Below are 20863 nucleotides of genomic sequence, written 5' to 3'. Positions count from 1 at the left end.
ATTTGCTTTCAGGCAATATGAAGCCTGTAACCTGTCCTGAGAACGAATATCCTTTGTGGAGACATCAATTCCATGAAATGGCTGGCTGTCTCCCTTGCCTTGGCAACAATTTGTTACATCAGCAAGATAGTTTTGTTTGTGACTTGTCCATTTTGGAATGCCCATAAAAGCACACCTTACAAAATAAGTAGAGGTGTGTTTAGCCAAGTTAGTCTGAAGTCAGGCAAAAGGCCAGGCAAGGCAGCGCCTTAGAGACCAGAGGCAGATTTTGGGGAGGGGCAGGGGAGTGCAGTGGTCTTAACATAATGAAACTATTCTTTCTTTTGCAACTATGCTATCTGCTAGCTCAGGGGTTTTCAATCTTTTTTTAACAAGTGTACCTCTCTGTCTCAAAGTTTGAGTTCATCTACTCCCTTTTTTTTTTAATTGTTTTTAATGTTACCAATTATGTTCCTGGCTGCCACCTGCCCCGACTGCAGCTGTTGCCCAACTGCTCCTCTGGGAAGAGCCCAGTGCTGCCCCGGCCCCAGCCCACATTGCAGCCTGCCCTTACCCTGCGCACAGATCTCGTGGTACACACCACCCAAGTCCTCCTGGGGTGCATGCTGCAGCAGGAGCTGTCCACCCCCTACACTCTCCAGATGAGCTGCTCGCGGATCCGTCCTGTGCCCTGCCCTGGCTGTACAACACCTGCCCCTGCCCCAGCCCCGCTCCCTTCCTTGCTGTGGGGGTCTTGATCTGCGCCCCCCATGCCTCCTCCCTCACAACAGACTTAATTGTCAGATCCAGTTGCTGTCCACACTGCCAGGCTGTGTTCCTGGCCATCTGTGGCTGTGCTGCAGTGGCGCGCATGCACAGGGTATTTGTTGGCCACGTTATCAGCCACATCAGCTAAAAAAAGCCAATTGCCAATACCTGTACCTTCATTCTGCATATCCCCTCTGACCTTTTGAAGTACCCCTAGAGGTAGGCATACCCCTGGTTGACAATCACTGCGTTAGCTGTTCGTAGTAATGTAGCTCCTATTTCATAGCCCTGCAGACTACTTTTAGCTCTAGCTAAAAACATTAACTCAAGCATGGAAATAATTTTCACTGAAGTATTGGATGAGCTGTTAAGATGCTCAAGAAGGCTAGATTTTGTTTTATATATCTGAAAGATGTAAATTTAATTATAATGACTACAGAACTAAAGACACATTTTTTGATAATTTTTGCCTAGTTTGTTGTGTTTTTAATAAATAATGCATCATATAGCAAATTAGCAAATGAACATGCCAATAAAATTATATATTGGTTTTGATTCATTCTTAAACAGAATAATAGAGCCCTAGACCCCCTAGCACATTACTAAAAAGCTTCTAGTTTCTTTTTATCTGGAGAAAAATAAGTGTTGTACTATATAGAATCATAGAAAATTAGGGTTGGAAGGGACCTCAGGAAGTCATCTAGTCTAACCCCCTGCTCAAAGCAGGACCATCCTCAACTAGATCATCTTAGCTAAGGTTTTGTCTAGCTGGGTCTTAAAAATCTCCAAGGATATCCACTGTAACCCCAGATCCTTTTCTTCAGAGCTGCCGCCCAGCCAGTCAGCCCTCCAGCCTGTACTGGTGCATGGGATTGTTCTGTCCTAAGTTCAGGACTTCTCACTTGGCTTTTTTGAACTTCATGAGATTCATTTTGGCCCAGTCCTCCAATTTGTCTAAGTCATTCTGAATCCTAGCCCTACCCCCCAGCTTAGCATCATCTGCCAACTTGCTGAATGCCATCTTCATTGATGAAGATCTTGAACAAAACCGGCTCCAGGACCCACCCCTGGGTCACTCTACTTGATATCAGCTGCCAGCTAGACATCAAGCATTAATTACTATCCTCTGAACCTGATGATTCAGCAGTTTTCCATTCATGTTACAGTCCATTCATCCAGCCCGTGCTTTCTTAGCTTGCCTGTGAGAATATTGTAGGAGACTGTATCAAAAGCCTAGCTAAAATCAAGGTATACCATTTCTACTGGTCTCCCCACATCCACAGAGCCAGTCATCTCATCATAGAAGGCAATAATGTTGGTCAGGTGATGATGCATATGTGATGATACACTGCCCCATCTGGACCCCTCTTTCAAAAACTAGATCCACCCATGTTAGAGATTAGCTGGTTCAGAGAGTCATGAGCCTTCATAGGTCTAATATCTAATTCAGTGGGCTATTACCTATAAAAGCTCATGCTTCCGAAGCAGTTAATTTGTTAAGGTGCCACCCTGTTCTACCTTCTGGCTTACAAACATAGTTTTACCAGTACAATTTGTGACTATTAAGGCCCCTATCTTATAGTTCAGGGGTTGTCAACTGTGGGTACTTGGGCAGGCCCTAGGGTCTATGTGCAGGCAGGGGGACCCACTCACCACCCTGCACGATTGCCTCCCAGGAACAGAGCCAAGGGGTGTGGGGGGCAAGGGCAGGGCACACCTCTGCCAGCTGCAAAAGTGCTACCCAACCAGCTGGATGTGGGGGGTGGGGTTAAAGGTTGCAAGTGGCAGCTGCTGCCACTCCATGTCTCTTGCAAAAGATGGCCACCGTTTCGAAGTAGCCTAAATTATCCTTTAAAAAACTGTTGATTTGGGACTTAAAATGGGACAGTGGGAAGGTATGTCTGCAGAATCCAAAAGTAAAAGGCTTTGTCTTGGGAGAATTCTGATCTCTAATTTTAGGCATATTTTATAGCAAAGTTCAATAATTACTCAGGGATGCATTCTAGGAGCTTATAGAAATTCTTGAAATTATGAGTATCTCAGAATTTCCTGGGCCCAATTGATACTGTAGAGAAACAGCCTGCTCTTTGCATTGTTAGCTAATTTTATAAGAGAATCAATATTGTTGAGGAGTCATGTGGCTACTAAAGATCAGAAATGTGGTATAGAAAATACATGGGGAGATTGAAGAGCCTAAAACTGAAAAGGGTATGGGTAAAGTTCTGTTCTGCATTTTTAACACTGCTGTCATACAATCCAGAGATTTCTTGGTATTCTTCCTTTTCAGGCAACCATGCCCTTGATTTCTGGCATTTTTCAGAGAACATTGGGAGCTACTGGGGCTTTGTTATACATTACACTGTGAGCCACACAAATATTGATTAGTGTTAGTGCTAGCTCAAATTTGGAGCAGCTGTGCATGTTCAGGCTGGCAGGGACCTGGAGGACTGGCTGGTAAGAATCTCCCTGCTCCCATTTCAGGCTTTACCCTCCCCCTTGCCCCACAGGGCTCCTCCAGTTCCCCCAACCTTGTTTACTTGTAGCTGCCTGCTCTGCCTATCCTGGGGAATAGCAGGGGAGGGTTAACCCGTGTCTCTGGCTGCTATTGCTGCTGGGCTGCTGCTTTTCTCCAAGCTGAGCTGGCTCAGAGAACAGCAGCAGTGGCATCAGCTGAGCAGACAGGTTAGCCCTATCCTGCCTACATCCCTGGGATAGACAATGTGGGCAGCCACAAGTAAGTGGGTAGAGAGGCAGTGAATAGGGATCTGGAGCTGATGGGGGAGGGCAGTGGACTTGATCTGCACCAGCAGGGCAGGGGAGTTAGGTGGGGTGTTTACACTATGGTGTGGCTTACAGTGGCTGTATCTTAGCATAACACAAGATGGGTAATGGAGATCAGAGATAATCCTGACCTGGTGTGGTGTAACTTTGAGTTTCCTAATGAGTGCTTAAAATTAGTTTCAGGTGTTAAATATGTGGACAGTCCAGGGGGTTAAGAGCTCCTGGCGCTGCCCAAAATTACCTTATAACAAGGCCTCAAGAGAGAATGAAAAACGGCAGAGCAGGAGTTCTAATAATGAAGGGGTAGTGGTTTGTCCTAAGAAATGAGAGTCCACTGTTTTGTGATATTGTTTGTGGATGTCAGGGGATGACACTAATCATGAGTAGGCAAGGCCAGGAAGCAAGGGTCAAAACCAGAGTTATAAAGCAGGCTAGGAGTCCATGAACTGTAAGGGACTGGGATGTGGGTGATTACTGAACTAAAGATATGAGTCTGTGGACTCAGGAGCTGAAAGCAGGGGTTCAGACTACAGTCACTAACCAGGGGGTCTGAAGCAAATTGTTGTGGTTTTAAAGGATTGAGACGTGTGATTGTCAAACTAAAATTGTGAGCCATGAGTCAGCAGTCCGAAACCAAGGAGGTGATGGTCAGGGGTAGGGACATGAGCTGGAGTTAGGAACAAGGAGCCATCAGGTAGGAAACTGGGAGCCAGGGATCAGAAATTAGACAGAGGAGCACCCCAACTAGACAGAGTGGCCTGAGGAATACTGAGAGGTCATCTGGAGGCAGCCACATCCATGTGGGTAGTTAGGGCCAGCTTGGGGTAGTTAGGCCACTGGCAGTCAGACCCCTGCTTGTAATCGGGGCCAGCTGGGGACCAAAGCCTGCCTGCTGCCCTGACTCCTGACAATGGGGAGGAAGTCTTAGGGTTACATAGCTGATTTAAGAAGCAACTTCATAGTGCTGTTGCTCCTGTTGCCTTGTGGAAGATAAGGCTCAGGAAAAAAGGTATGAACAAGAGACATAACTACAAAGACTGAAGAACTATGTCATCCTAAATTATTAGTCGAATAATTTTTGTACCAATTCTGTATGTTTGTATCTAAATTTATTTATTTGAAATTCTGTACCTAGTACCTATATAATACGTATTGCATGGGCTTAAACATTATACAATAAAGAATGTTTTGATTGAATAATACAGCCTATGACTTCTGGCATTGTTTTGTAAAAACGATCTATAAGTGACTTTAGGCATTCCTTCCTGTAACTGTATTGTGACTTTTATTATAGCCTTCTCCATCAGAAATATGCTGTAGAGGTCATTGTCTAGGCTTTTCTTTTAAGATGGGTTATTAGTCACGTCTCTCCATTTAGAGGCTATTGCCCACTTTATGGCATTTAAGTGTTTTCATACATACGGTCTATTTTGGATTAGGTTATGTTCTGGGGGGGTTTGGGAGGAGAGGAAGGTGTGCCATAATGCCTGTGAATGACCAAAAATATGAATGAGGAGAAACAATTTTTATTGTCTAGGAAACTTCATGGTCTAGAAAACTGTTGCTATTTTGTGCTGGCTGTCTACGTGTATAGAGTATTGCATGCTGGAACTTGCTTGGTGCTGATATCCCCATTGTACTTAAGGTGTATGTAGCTAGAAGGTTTTTCAGACACCTGTGATTACTGTTAGAAGTGCCTGTTAATGAGGGAACAGGAACTAGGTTAGAACAAAGGTGAGCCTCCTCAGCTATTCTGAAAGGTTAGCTGGAATTCATTTCCTGGTTCTCTGCCTCCTGTAGTAGTCACAGGAGTATGTCAACTGGGAAGTTAGGTGTGCTATTATTATGCAAGCCCTGCTGGATGCCCAGAACTTCTCATGATGCATATATTTTCAAAAAAAAACTTGTGAAAACTAAAGGCCATGTCCTGTGGTACCTGTTAAAGTGCCTAAGTGGATTTAGGCATCTAAGTGTGATCCTGAGTCTGCCACAAATAGTGAAAATTAATTTTTGTGGCATACTCATGTATTTTTCTTAAGACTAAGTCACATAAAGCAGCAAAGTGGAGGCTAATGCACCTACCACTTCTGTTAAGTATTTTTTAGAGAATCCAGTAGGGTGAATTTAGTTCACGCTTACATATGTAAGTCCACTTAGGCATTTAATAGGTGGAATAGGATATAGACCTTAGTTCTCATAAGAAGATATAGCTAACTTTATTTCTACCGCATTGCATCCTCTCTTTTCCTGTGGTAGTCCTGGTCAGATTGGGGGTTTGCCAGAGCCACTGCTTTTGCATAATTCTGGAGCCCATGGGGTGAAAGCCTATGTTTGCCTTTTTCCTCTATCTTTCTGCTCTTTTCTCCCCCTTTCCCTCCTCCCCTCTGAATTCAGAAGCAGTAGAGGGGATGACCAATGCTGGTGCTCAGCCCCTGTTTTCACATAGCTCTGGAGCCCAGGAGATAAGCGGTGCTGCAGCTTGTCCCTCTTTTCTCTTGTCTCTGAATTATGCAGGGAGAAAGGGTGGGGAGGAGCAGCAACTTACCCCCTGGGATCTGGGGATGTGTGAAAACGGGGGCTCCATCCAAAGGCTGAGCTGACCAGCTGGTGAGCTCATAGATCCTGGCATGAGCTGTGCTGATATGCCCAGAGAGATTACTGCATCTGCACCTCACAGCTGAAGGGGGAAGCAACTACACCATCACATACCCACCTGTGATCTGCCCCCGATAATGGGTGGATGGGGGAAGGAGGAGACAAAGAGAAGATGCTGGGGTCTGTCTCCATGGATCCCATTGTAAAATATGGACTCCATACACCATGATTAAAGAAACTGAAGTAGCTGCTTGTGGTTGAGTTAAAGATGTTAAATAAATCTATCGGAAAATAGTTTAGAACTCCTCCATAAGACTTATTAGATAAGGCCAGGGATCGGCAAGCTGTGGCCTTTTGATCTGGTCCATGGATGTGGGGCTTCAGCAGTGATGCTTTCCCTGTGCCAGCAGTGGATGCTTTTCCTGCATTGGTGCAGGGAAAGTGCCCACTGCTACTGCTTTTCCCTGCCTCTGCATGAAGAAAGGGCCCACCTCTGCTGCTTTTCTGTGGTGGATGCAGGGAAAAGTGGTGGTGGATGCTTTCCCCAAGCTGGTGATGGAGAAAAGCAGCAGTGGCAGGGTGGTCCTAGTGCAGGAGTGGGCAATTATTTAAGCTGGAGGACTGCTTAATGAGTTTTGTTGTGCTGTTGAGGGCTGCAAGGGTAGCTCCACCCCTTGACAGGTGCCCCACCTCCTGGTCACCATCTTGGGACCAGAAGTCCTGCCCCTGGTTTGTGACCTTTGCCACCAGAAGTCCCTCCCCTTGTGAGGCCCTCCTGCCCCCCCAGGAGTACAGGGCTGGCGGCAGCATAGAGTGCACGTCCGGGGGGGCAGCGGGAGTGCGGAGCTCAAGTGGGCAGGGTGTGGATGTGAGGGAGGGTGGGGGGTGTGGGGACCTGCCCACACACATTCCCCCCATGGCACACAGCCCCTACTCCTAGAGGCAACAGCAGGAGGTGGGGGCACTCGGGATGTCTGTGGCCCACACAGACACTGCTGCCCAGCAGTGTGCAGCTCCAGCAGCGCTGCATGTGGTGCCTGCATGGCAGATAGGGACAAAGGTAGCTGGCTCCATTGCGCAGGGCTTCCTTTGGTGGCGTGTGGGTGCTGGGAGCTTCATGTGTGCCGTGCGGAATCCCGTGCAAAAGAGGCAGGCTGGCCTGGCTGTACTTCTTGCCACCACATGCAGTGCTGGCCCCCTGCCCCCACCATCTCTGTTTCCTTACCTGGTACCCTGAGTGAATGTGATACTGGGGAAAATGAGCAGGTCCCCCAGTGGCTACAGCAGTGGCAGCAGCTGCCTCCGCTGGAAGATGTGTGCTGCCTGGGCTGGGCCCTTCCGTCTACGAGGGTGAGAACAAGGCATGCAGGCTTGATGGGGTACAGTGAGTTGGTGGGTGCCTGTGGGATGGATGAAATTGCCTGGCAGGCTGGATTTTTGCCTGCCCCTGTCCTAGTGCCTAGCCATCTGTTCAGTTTCTGATCTGAACTGCATCAATCCAGTTTACAGCCTTTAAAGATTGCTAACCTATAGATAAGGCCAGAGTTCTCTGGCCATAGTTCTCCACCACTTAGGCACGTACTCTTGATTATCTAAAGAGTTATTACAATATGTTATTGTGCCAAGCAGTGAATTCTCCAAAAGGAAGAAATTGACCACTACTGTAACTTCTCATGCTCATTTTTCATCCTTCTTTTAAAGGGCAACACTTTAAGGAAAATCCTTCTAAATCGTTACTTTAAAGGAGACTATGGAAGTGGCATGAATGGGCCTCTGTCTGGCAGCTACAGCAAAACTGCACAAGTGGGAGGTAAATAAACAAAGATCATTTAAGAAAAACAAAAATAATGTCACCATGTTTTCTAATAAGGCACACAGTAAAAGCCCCAGGAATTTAGCCAGTACATAGTTTAAACACAAGTTGACCAGTTGGCAGAGGAGTAACCAAAGCTTTCTAAGTTGCTTGCACCTGCTTCTGACAGGTTGGGTTTGGCAACCCTGACAGATAAAATATAAGACTGTACAGTTCAGCCCACTTGGAGATTGGCTGTGTGTGTGAACCTATGCCAGCAAGTTTGCAACTGGCAGCTGAAACAAAGCACAGGAGTTGTACACATCTGTCCTCCTATACCTCAAAACTCCTGGGAAGGACCCTTAGCTTTGCAGAGCTTTTGCTATCGAAGCAGAGGGTCATTGCTGGATTTAATCTGAAGATTCACGGGGTATAGTTTGCATGTTTGCGTACAGACAGTAGCAATCTGAGCAAGGCCCGAGGCAGCATCTATGCCTAAACCAGATCACAGTGCCCCCTAATATTACTATTGCAGCCTTTAGCATGCGTGTACCAGTTTTTGTAGCCATTTTTTTCAGATGCTGTCCAGATACCTATAGACATTTCCAGACATTGGCCCTACAGAAACATTTGCAGTCCAAGTACTTTGTAGAGCAAATTTTCCTTTTGGTTATAACCGTATGACCAAATGTAGTCACAATAGACTGTGTATGAGGAAGAGTAGAGTCTGACCCTGTTCACTGATACTGTGTTTTTATAGTGTATGTTTATACAAGTAATTCATTTATAAGTGCTAGGATAATGATCATACATGCTTGCTGTTTACCTATAACATGCATGATTCTTAAATGTATATAAGCCAGATGAAAACTTAAAATGTACTTAGAGTTGATAAGGCATCATTCAGACAGTTATACTGCTAATTATGAAGTTATGTCACTATGTTATAAATAAGGGTAATTAAAATCACAAAATATAATTTAAATACGCACCAAATTAAACAGACAAGGTTTTTTGGGTAAATCTGATATTTTTTTATTAGACTAACTCAAATAATTGGACAAATTCTTCTTTGGACGCTTGCAAAAACCTTTCATCAGGCAAAGGAAATGTCTGCAGTTGGTCTGTGCTCTTCTGGCTGCTTTACTACTCTAGCCAGGAGGCCAGTATGTGTGCAAGAAAGCCAGTCAGCTAAAATGTAAATTTGGGTAGTCAATAGGTAAGAGACAGGTGAGGAAGGGGAGGGGAATGAATGTAGTTGTAGTCAATGGATGAGAGATGGGGTAGAGGGGAGGGGGATGGGAATGAATATAGCTGGTAAAAAGTAGAGAGGTTACTTGGGGAGTCATATGTTAGGCAGGTTATAATGTGTCATAAATCCAATGTTTATATTTAGTCCATGGTTTTTTGTATCCAGTATATTGATGAAATGAAGTTCATAGGCTTGGCTATGAAAGGTGTTTTCTAAATTCCCTTTGAGGATTAGATCTAAGAGAGTGGAGAGAGAGTTTTCTTGTGAGAAATGTATTGCCACAGGTAATTGGGTATTTTTGTCTTTAATAGATTGGCTTTGATAGTCTGTGGCTGTAAATTACAGCTTTTTTGGTGTGTTTAGGGAGGAATGCCCTTGTTGAGTGAAGGCCGTTTTGAGATTTCTGAGGTGACAATCATGGGTGTTCGCCACAGAACCACACCCAAAGAGCGAGTTTTGTCCAACATGCAACCAACTTCTTAAGAAAATTTAAAAACATAGACCATAATTACAGCAATACTCTCCTAAGCCACCAGGAACATTACCAGCTTCTATACCAACATCCCACACCAGGATGGCGTCCAAACCTGCCTTACATATCTACAAGAGCAACGTTACAACTCAAACCCAAAGATAACTTATACACTTCGCCCACACACACAACAACTTCACTCTGAATAATCAACACTTCCTGCAGACCATGGGCACAGCTCTGGGCACCAAAATGTCCTCACCGTATGCCAACCTTTTCATGAGCCACCTGGAAGAAAAATTTCTCAAGGACTGCACCATCAAATCCTTGCTATACTTAAGATATATTTATGACATCTTTATCATTTGGACTGAAAACTTGCAATCTCTGATTTTCGTTAAAAATTCAACAAGCATCTCCCCCCTGCGCCCCCCCCCCCCAATCAGACTGTCTCTGGAATACTCCAACACCAACATTTCCTTTTTAGACACGATGGTCACTATCCAGAATGGTAAAATACAGACCACCGTATACAAGAAACCCATGGACCAAAATACATATCTGCACAGAACCAGCGATCACCCTAAACACATCAAGCTGTAATATACAACCAAGCCATCTGATACCACTGAATTTGCACTGAGGAGAACACTCATGATTGTCACCTCAGAAATCTCAAAAGGGCTTTCACTCAACAAGAACGCTTCTTCAGCGAGATGGATTGCACTTTTGAAAGAGCCACCCAGATACCACATGAAGAATTGCTGCAGTATAGAAGAACACCTTCCCCCCCACATAAATGGCACACCACTGGTTATGACATATTGTCCCTCCCTGAAACCTATACAGAAAATCCTCAAACAATTGCAGCCCATACAAGGAGACCCAGTTCTTAAGAGATCTACCCAGAACTGCCCATGCTAGCCTTTAAACAAGCACCAAACCACCAGAAGCAAACTTTCTACAGCTCAAAACACACTGAATGGATCCAGGCTGTATCATGACAAGAAATGTAAAACCTGCCAACACATCCCCACCACTCCCACAATTACTATACCCCACAACAAAACTATCAGCGTTCCTGGATCTTACACCTGCACTTCCAGAAATGTAATGTATCTCATCCAGTGTACTAAATGTGTCACAATAGAAAATATGTAGGAGAAACCAAACAACAACTGTGTACCAGCATGAACGCATACCAAAAACCTATCAAAGACAAAAATACCCAGTTACCTGTGGGGATACATTTCTCACAAGAAAAGCACTCTCTCTCCAGCCTCTCAGTTCTAATCCTCAAAGGGAATTTATAACATGCCTAACATCTGACTCCACAGATAACCTTTCCACTTTTTACCAGCTATATTCATTCCTCTTCCCCACCTCCACTTGTCACTTCCTCTGCCTGACTACAGGTATTTGTACCTGAAATCTTGCAGACAAGACCAAGAAGCACTCCAGCAAACTAAAGAGGACAGACCTTCCCAATGCTTCTGTGCGCTTGTCCACACACACAAGTTCTACTGTTTTAACTATGCCAGTGGAGCTAAAGTAATGCAACTGCTTCCTTCCCCCCCCCCATTATGATGTAGTTGTACCTGTATAAAAGTGCTTATACAATTAGATCTTCTTTCCAACCCATGAGGGGAAGGAAATGCATGTTAGTTTAAATCAGTTGTGTTCAACCTCTGTCCTGTGGGCCAGTTTCAGCCCATATCCCCACAGGTCTGGAAATTTGGCAGTGGGGGAGTGGTAGCCGTGTTAATTGCTACTGCCCTGTTGCCAAATTTCCAGACCTGTGGGGAGCCCCATGGGTCAAGATGAGGTGGCCCTATGTGCTAGATCATGCCAGCATTCAGCTGGTTCACATGGGTTCAGTCCCTGGCAGGATCCAGGGATGTGAGGCCAAGTTGGCACACAGGATTGCACCCATGAACCATCCACATGTGCAGGATCCAGCCCGTGGACTGGCCCTGTGCCACTTACTTGACCCATAAGCAGGGGTGGTGCTAGGGGGGAGCCACCCCAGAATTACCTTGCACCCCCACCATAAGCACCCCTTCCAACACCATCCCTGTTCAAGCCCCCTGCCTCCCCCCACCAGACCACTGGTGCCCACCCTGCACAGCTGAGCCTGCAGCGTTCCCTGGTTGGCCCAGCCTATGGGACCCGTTTCCCACCTTTGTCTGCACAAGCCCTACAACTTTGTTTAGCCCATTTCAGCCCCTACACTGGGAAGAGGCTGGTGCCATCCCTGCCCACAAGGCTGGCTAGGTTGGGCACCCCTGGTATTAATTAAATCTACTTTAAATTCATACTTAGAGTTAATTCAGATTAATTTAACTGAGCATCCCCATGACAACAAGCCCTAGGAGGACTGTACAATTATAAACAGACTAGGGCTTGCTTGAATGCAAGTATTTCAGTAGAAGATCCAACCCCTCTCTGAAACAGATTTGCAGTACAAAATCAGGGTATAGGCTAGGTTTTAGATAATACTACTCCAAAAATACCAGAAAAATATTTTGCCCCTTTTTATTAATACATAAAAATGTAAAAGTGGAAGCAAGGCTGATTTGTGCCTACAAAACCTTTTGTAGGTTATGTTTAAGTTATGCAACAATAGAATAAGAAAAAGAACAAGTCACTTAGGCTTCATTTTCTTTATTGTCAGAACGTCTCTAACAGAACAGTGGTTTGGATCTTATGTGATTTCTTGCTTGCTTATTTTTTTGTTCCTGGAACTCAACCTTATTCATGCAAAACTATTATTTGAATTGGTGAGAGCTTTGCCTTGGTAAGAATTTCAGGATTGGAGTGGCTATTGCTACTGAAAACCAAACATTTCAGAAATTGATATCCACTAAATAAATTACTTATTTTAATATACAAACACAGACATACCATACAAATATGCATGACATTTATTTATCTTACTTACAGGTGGATTTTCAGGACAAGATTCAGATAAGTCTGGGGTATCGATGTCTGATATTCAGTGCCTTCTGGACAAAGAGGGTGCATCAGAACTGGTTATAGATGTTATAGTAAATACCAAAAATGACAGAATTTTCTCAGAAGGCATTTCGCTTGGCATTGCATTGCTTGAAGGTGGAAATACACAAACACAGGTATTTACTTATCTTATTTACTTCCTCATTTATCACTTTTCAAAAATACTTAGTCTGGAGACAAATGTAAATAACCTTTTTGCAGTGAGTTCTGTGAAGTGTTCCTCTTCTCAAACAGTGTATCATTATAATACTGCTTTGATATGATGCATACTGTAGAGTAGGGCTGTGCAAAGCTTTGGGTGGTGATTCGATTCAGAGGAGATCCAGCCCTATTCAGTGGCTAAATCTCTGAATCGAATCAGGGGACCAATTTAAAGGTCTGAATCAATTCAGACCTTTGGAAAAGATTCGGACAACTTTGATGATTTGGGCAGTCCCTGGTGGCTGCAGCAGGGAAATGCAGCTGACTCTGATCTGGTAAGTACTAGGGGTAGAAGAGGTAGGGCTGGGGGAGGGCGGAGGGGACCATGAGGGGACCCCCGCTCCCCCAGCCCTTCCCTGCTCCAGCTCAGTACTTTAAAGAAAAGGTCTGGTGCTCACTGGGTGCTGCTGGCACTCAACCAGTTGTACCTCACTATATCAGGCTTATAAGAATTTTATAGTGGATAACGTCAAAAGCCTCAGTAAACTGAAGACACACCTCCTGATCCTCAAGGTCAGTTACCCTGTCAAAGAAGGAAAGTAGCTTGGTTTGACATGACCTGTTCTTGATACACCCATGTTGCCTATTTTTTTTCAATTAATTTGTTGTCTTGTGGATGTTGTATTGTTTAATCATTTGTTCATGAATCTTTCTAGGAATCAAAATTAGGCTGACCAGTAGGGCTGTGTGACGCTTCGGGTGGTGATCCAGTTCAGAGGAGATTTGGCTCCTTTTGGTGGCTGAGTCTCCAAATCCGAATTGAATCAGGGGACCAATTTAAAGGTCCGAATCAGTTCAAAGCTCTCTGAATCTTTGAAAAAGATTTGGAGAGCTTTGATGATTTGGGCAGTCCCCGGTGGCTGCAGCAGGGAGCTGCAGCTGACTCTGAGTTAGTAAGTTCTAGGGGCAGGGGAGGGGGCCCCTAGTCTGCCCCTCCCCACTTCAACTCTGTACTTTAAAGAAAAGCCCTGGTGCTCACTGGGTGCTGCCAGGTGGGGGGGGCAATCTCTGCTGTCTCCCACTGCCCCCACACTGCATGGAGGGCTCTGCCATGAGCCCCCAGTTCCCCCATCGGTGACCCACCCAGGCCAGATTCAGCCCTTTAAGAAAAAAAAAGAAAAATAAACCAAGAAAAGCCCCGGGGACTCACTGCTCCTGCAGCAGCCTTGGGGCTTAGGGGGCTTATGCAGAGCCCCCCATGTGGCATAGGGCAGTGGGGGGCAACAAGGATTGTCCCCTACTGGCAGGAGCAGTGAGTCCTGGAGTTTTTTTGGGTTTTTTTTTTCTTAAAGGATTGGAACTGGCTCATGCGGGCCCGTGGTGGGGCTGGGGGAATAAGGGGGGGGGGTTGGGGGGCTCATTTAGAGCCTCCCATGCAGCATGGGGCAGTGGGGGGCAGTAGGGATTGCCCCCTGCCTGGCAGCACCCGGTGAGCTGGGGCTTTTTTTTCTCCAAGCTGGGGCAGCCATTGCTGGGCTGGGAGAGGGGTGGGGGATGGGCCTGGCCTGGCTGATTTGGAGATTCAGCTTCTGCCAAATCTCTGAATCAGATTCGGCCGAATTGAATCAGGACAGTCATTCAAATCACTGAATCGGGACAGTGATTCAAATCACTGAATCGCATCACTGCCTGCTGAATCTGAAGTGAATACTAGCCACTTTGCACAGGCCTACTGTAGACTTCCAACGTGGGGGAAAACCCCCCACTTTTCAACTGTGTCTATACAATATAGTGCTTTTTAAATTTGCTTTTTATGATCATATCGGTATTATCTCTAGTTACGTCATGTTTCACTTTTAAATATAAGAACTTTAAAGAGTTTTAAAAAATGAATCTTGCCCCCAAGCTCATAATAGCAGTAGCATTAAGTTATGTTCTGAACAGGTTTAAGGGCATTTCTTCAAAACATCAAAAACAGTGTTAATGTAAATGTTAGTAGTTTAAAAAGATCAATATTTCATTTTGTAAGCAATATATAAGTTACAATTCTGAACTAAAGAATCTAATTTGTGTAGGTTTATATTGTAGAAGTATATTCACTTGGTGAATGAATCAGTCTTGCAGTCACCAGTATTTGATCTTTTATAATATGGTAATTATTGATAATGCAGAGATTACTTATTTTGCTGAAAAAATAAACTTCTCTTTCTTTAAATGCATGATATCTAAAAAACCCATTTTCCCCCCAGTACTCCTCTTATCAGCAATTGAAGGAGCAAAAAAAGTCAGAAAAATTCTTTAAAGTTCTATATGACCACATGAAAGTTGCTCAGCAGGAAATACGATCAACTGTGACAGTCAACACAATTGATTTGGGAAGCAAGAAAAAGGATGATGATAATGACCCAACCATATCTGTTCCAAAAAAAAGAGGTAAAGAGGCATTTTTGTAAAACAGAGGATAGGAAATTTATTTTATATAGGATCTGCGTGCAAAGAATCACTAATACTGTCCCTGCATTTCAGAGCTCTGGACTCTTCTGGACTCCTGAAATAACAACAGCTTGTCAGAAAATGAGCTTTCTAAATACTGTTTCTGCTAATTGCAGGTTTCGTTTAATTAGAGGCTAGATCCTCACTGGTTTAAACCACCATCATTCTGTAGAAGTGGAGCTGCTGAAACACCACTGGAACAATGGATCTGACACTATATTTTTTTATGTGCGCAAACATAAAGCTGCCACTAATAGGGCTGTTTCACAAGACTTGTTGAAGAATGAGAATTGAATCCCTGGCCTGTGGTTCTTCTAATTTTTTATTTTACATGGAAGAAAGATGGTGACTGGGGGTGGGGCAGGTAGGGTTGGTAGGAGAGTTGCTGGGGTCCAGGAGGGTTTGGCGGAGCTTCATGGGGTCTGCATGGGGGCTTGAGGGGAAGGCGGGGGGGAGCTCTTGTCCTCACCCCTGGGAACTGGGGCTATTTTTAGCTCCCTGCCCCCCGCCCCCATGAACCTACCCTCCTCCTCTCCCCCCACTCTGACCTACTTCCTCAGCTCCTGGCATTGGTGAACACTGATAAAACCAGCACTGGGAGCAGCTTGTGGGATGGGGAGTTTGATGGGCTTGGGGTAGGGCAAAAATAGCCCAGTGCCAAAGAGGGGGCAGGAAAAGCACAGTTCTGAGGCTAGAGCCAGCTGCTGGGTTTCCCAGCCCTGGGGAAACTGGGTGGGAACTGGGTGTAGAGATGTTCAGTTAGATTGGTATCGCTGACCTGAGCTAAGTTAGACTACCTCAGAGATGCACTTAACTTAGATTGAGTCAGCCATTTTTAAACTGATCTAACTGTCCTGAACTTCTGTACAGTTCATACTTAGATGCACCTAACTGGAGTAAGGTCTGCACCTGGGCTAACTAAGTTAGATTAGGTGGTCATTTGTAGCTCAATCTAACCTCCCTCTAACCTCCCCAAATGTCTGTATGCAGCCACAGTTATTATTATAGACATTGTTTGTTTGTTTGTTAGTTGGTTTGTTTGAACATTATTTGGCTCCTACCGTGGGGGTCTTTAAGAGGAGGCTTGATGCCTACCTAGCTGGGATAATTTGAGCCCAGTTTTTTCTCTTGCCCAAGCAGGGGGTTGGACTTGAAGATCTACAAGGTCCCTTCTGACCCTACTTCTATGATTCTATGAAGGGGAAAAACCTTCAGAAAACATGGAATTTATCTTCTTTATTTCCAGTAAGGGATATGACACTGCATCTCAAAGAAGGTATGAAGGGCCAGTTAACAGAAGCATCCTGTGCAACATCCAAAGCTTATTCTGTGTATAGGAGAGAAATGGACCCAGAGGTTGATCTTATGGGTGCAGGAACAGACGCTGCAAATGCAGAAGAAAAGTCTGCTGATGAAGCGATAATGAGTCCTGCTATTGCTATCATGCAGCCAATACTGAGATTCCTTCAGTTGTTATGTGAGAACCACAACCGAGAGCTCCAGGTAAACTTGGGTTGAACTGAGATGACACTAATCATACAAAGGCAAGATCTATCACTGGGGCTCCATGAAGGAAGAAAGGCATATGCTTGTGGATCCCACTGCAGGTTCAGTGCCTAAAACTGTTCTTCTCTGGATCCAAAAGTATAAAATCTTTGTTATTTCTTTTTTGACATAGTCATTTTCAAGGGCTAAATGTGCTCAGTCTGATTATCTTGATGCACAATTTTAAAGCAGTTTCTACCTGCAAAGGTGATGCAAGTGGGCATTAGTGTAAATGAGAATCAGGCTCCACTCATGTTCCACTGCAATAATACACTGTGGTAAAAGATGGCATTTTATAGAATTTTTTTTGTTTGGTTTCTATATCCATGCCTAGGGTCTCAATCTTAGCATGCTCAAGACCAGTATCTTCTGTTCTGTGTGCACTAGGCCCCCACTGATGGGAAGCAATGTAATCTTGCTTGCCTGGTATCAGGAGTAGGAAAACGCACTGCCTTGTGGCATGTCCTATTACCCACTCCAGTGCCCACATGGATGCGGTTACACTGCTTCTGGTTGCAATGTAGTAAATGCAGAGCATAGTGGCATGTTTGAATGTGCTGCTGCTGGGCATGGTCACATTGGTGCAAGTGCACAGTTAAGGAGCCATAAACTGTATGTTCGTGCATCAGTAATTAAGTGGCCATTCTTCAGTAATGGTTTGCGTATACTAAAAGTGTGTAACTTTTTAGTTACTCCTTTCTTCAGTTTTAGTCTACTTTGTAGATCTTATTAAGGGCTAGGTGTCAAATCAACATTAAGAGACCGATAGTTTTAAAATTCTCAAATTTTTATTCAATAAGACCTGGGATCTGAATTAATAAATACTGAGCCTACAAGTGTTGTTTAGTTTATCTAAAAATCTACAAATTGACTTCCGTGTCACTGACCTGGGATTTTTTGTTTTTTACATGGTTTTCTCTTTAAGAAAGGAAGCTAATGCCAAAATAACAATGCAATGTGAAGATTGTAAACTATAATGAAAAAATCAGGAAATTCTGACTATAAGATTGAATGTGTAGTCTGAATGTTGAGGGGTTGGAAAGCTGGGCTGGATCCAGTGCTGACAAATGATACCTTGAGAAGAAAATATCTAAGATAACCTGTGGTTGCATGCCAAAAGGCTGTCTGTTTGACCTTAAATTCCTCTGTTTTCTTTTCAGAACTTTTTGAGACATCAGAACAATAAAACAAATTACAACCTTGTTTGTGAGACCCTCCAGTTCTTAGATTGTATTTGTGGAAGTACAACAGGTGGACTAGGCCTCCTGGGGCTATATATCAATGAGAGGAATGTTGCGCTTGTGAACCAAACTCTTGAGAGTTTGACTGAATACTGCCAAGGCCCATGCCATGAAAATCAGGTAGCTGAAATAAACCTGTCTTGACACAGAATTTATCTGAATATCTATGTACATACCATAACCCTTTCCTTTTTTTAATATTTCATACTGCTTCACATAATATGGCTTGCTTCAGCACATTTGAAGTCTTTATAAGCATTGAGAAACCCTGTGTACATCTACATGAGATGTTTAATGTGCAGTAGACCAATTGTACTGTGTATTCATGCATCAAGGCAAAAGCCCTACTAATGCATTTATGTGTAGTGGAATTAGTCTACCGTGCATTAAGTGTTACAAAAAGACCATGTGCCTTTGCTCCAGCACAGTAACGCCAGCTTCTGCACATTTATGTAGTACCTCATATTAGAGCTACTAAACTTAATGCACTGTAGCAAAGATACATTAATACAGGTGTAGACTCACTCCCTTGTAAACACACTTCCCTCAAAACCAGGGTTTGTTTCAGCTCCTCTGATGTAGCCAGGGTGAAATACTGGCCCCACTATGACTGGTCAGAGGATGTATATACGCTGCCTCAGTTCCCTGCTAGGGAATACTTAAGTGAACTATAGCATGCACTGTCTCCAGAAACAGAGGTAGTGTGATGCTGGGCCCATGCCAAGAACATGTTGGAAGAGAAAAAGTTATTAGAATATGCTAGGCATGCCATGAAAGCTTTTATATTACTTCCCATTTAGGAGGCAGTACAGGATTCCTGAGAGATGGTACAGGATTCCTCACTGCGGCACTCTCTCTTGCAGTAATGTGTTCTATACCAGGGTTTCTTAACCAGTGGGACTTCCAGTTTCACCCCCCACTCCCCTCCCTGCTCATCAACTGGTGGGACCAGGATTTTTTGACCTTGTGTAGGTGCAAAAGTTTGACAACTGCTGCTTTAGACTGCAAGTTTCTAAAACGTGCTGCCTTTACTTCATATAACTGGCCTGAAGTGTAACTCAGTGTTCTGCTGTATTTGCAAAACCAGCATTTTGAAGCTGGCTAATGAAATTAAATATAATTCTTTAATTCTTTAATCAGAAGTCAGGGATTTTATGAAATATGTTCAAGGTTGGGGAAGTATGAGGTGTATGTTGCTATATAATATATTCAGGGACTACTTTAAAGTGTGTACTCTGTTCACACAAATTTAGGTACTTAACCGTGTGTACTTAATTACATGAGTAGACCTGGTGAAATAAGTAGGACTTCTCATAGTCATACTTCTCATAGACATAGTGTTGACATGTTAATCCTAGAGACATGGTTACAGTATATGTATATTGGACTAGCAGTGAAAAAACTTGCTACAGACAGAATAACAAAGACAAAATATGGTTTATGACACTAACAATGGTAAAATGTTAGATAACACACCTATCATTAGTATTTTTGTTACTTCATAGTATATATCTTAGGGAATAGCAAAATGCTTTTTTCACCACTCAAGGCAATCAAACACCTTTTGTTAATATTCAAAAAATCTTAAATGAGCTAAAGTTTAAATAACTGCATTTCCTTAACAATTCTGAGGTATATCCTTTCATGGGGCAGACAATTTGAAACTACAGTGATAATTACAAAGCTGTAAAAGGTGGGAGAGCCTCTTTTCAAGGTAACTTTTAGACTAAGTTCACAAAAGAAAACTAATAATGAAAATAAATGATTATTTAATCTTCATTTCCATGGCCTGCTGTGAAGTAACTGAGGAATGGAGTCATGCTTGTTTCCAGCAGCTGAGGATGCAGTTGTGCATATTTCAGAGACAAGTTTCCATGCTGTCATTTCCATTTTATTTTTTTAAACTTTCCTACTTTAATTGATATAAAAATACCACAGGTTATTTAGCTGGATAATGTTATGGCTTAATAAAGCCAGCATTGTAGTTGTGAAATGTTCAGAAAGAAATTTTGGCTATAGTTAAAAATGTTGGACTCTGTTGAAAAAGAAGAGACATGTACCCATAGGGGTATATAGAAAAACTGCTTGTGTGAAGTCGAATCATACAATCACATACCCAAATGCAAGTATTTATCTGCATATGCAAGTTAAATATTGTTTGTATAAATCCAGGCTTTGCATGCAGTTTTTGCATATTTCATCATTATATATACCTACAATTCAGAAACCATGGCCTAGTTCTTCACTTTCAGGCACAGACCATGAAATATAACTAAGAGAAATAGCCAATTTGGTTTGAAGAAAACTTCAATGCGTGGCTGATGATTAGGGTGACCATATGTCCTGGTTGGGCCAAGGACAGCCCCAAATTTGAAAGGCCAGTCCCAGTCAAGTGGTAAAAATTAAAATGAATGTTCTGGGCACAGGGTAGGGAAGCAGACAGCAAAATTGCCCTAAAGTAGATTAGCTTGGTTAGTCGAATGACTATTAAAAAGGGGAGAGGATTGTTAACACCTGTGAAGTAAAGATCATTGGGCCCTTAGCTGCCTGAATACCAGAGCTGTACCATGCTGCTCCATCCCTGCCCCCACCCATGCCTCTGCCTGCAGCAGTGCTGCTGATTTGAGGGAGTGGAAAGGGGGCAGTGTCCTGGATTTCACATTGTCTCAGACGGTCACCCTACTTGATAATGCATATGAGGGCAGCTCTTGCACTTACCAGAGGGTGTGATTTATCATGGTTGGTCCAAAACAGGTGTATCCTCACCATGCTCCCTTTCCTCCAGTCAT

General features: G+C 43.7%; 1 protein-coding gene across 11 annotated transcripts in view; it reads left to right on the top strand.

Annotated features, from left to right (window-relative positions):
• The window catches only part of ITPR2 (inositol 1,4,5-trisphosphate receptor type 2), a 537951-nt gene that overhangs the window by 301104 nt on the left and 215984 nt on the right, over positions 1-20863 (top strand). For all 11 annotated transcript variants that reach the window (XM_090043677.1, XM_090043678.1, XM_090043675.1 and 8 more), the window contains 5 exons: positions 7825-7933; positions 12583-12770; positions 15045-15228; positions 16535-16791; positions 17994-18194. In XM_090043677.1, coding sequence (XP_089899803.1) covers positions 7825-7933; positions 12583-12770; positions 15045-15228; positions 16535-16791; positions 17994-18194 — 939 coding nt within the window. The remainder of the gene's footprint in view (positions 1-7824; positions 7934-12582; positions 12771-15044; positions 15229-16534; positions 16792-17993; positions 18195-20863) is intronic.

The sequence above is a fragment of the Crocodylus siamensis genome, chromosome 4 (assembly GCF_052110815.1).
Source record: "Crocodylus siamensis isolate JL-2025a chromosome 4, ASM5211081v1, whole genome shotgun sequence".
NCBI classification, from domain to species: domain Eukaryota; kingdom Metazoa; phylum Chordata; order Crocodylia; family Crocodylidae; genus Crocodylus; species Crocodylus siamensis.
This window is presented reverse-complemented; position numbering and strand designations above follow the sequence as displayed.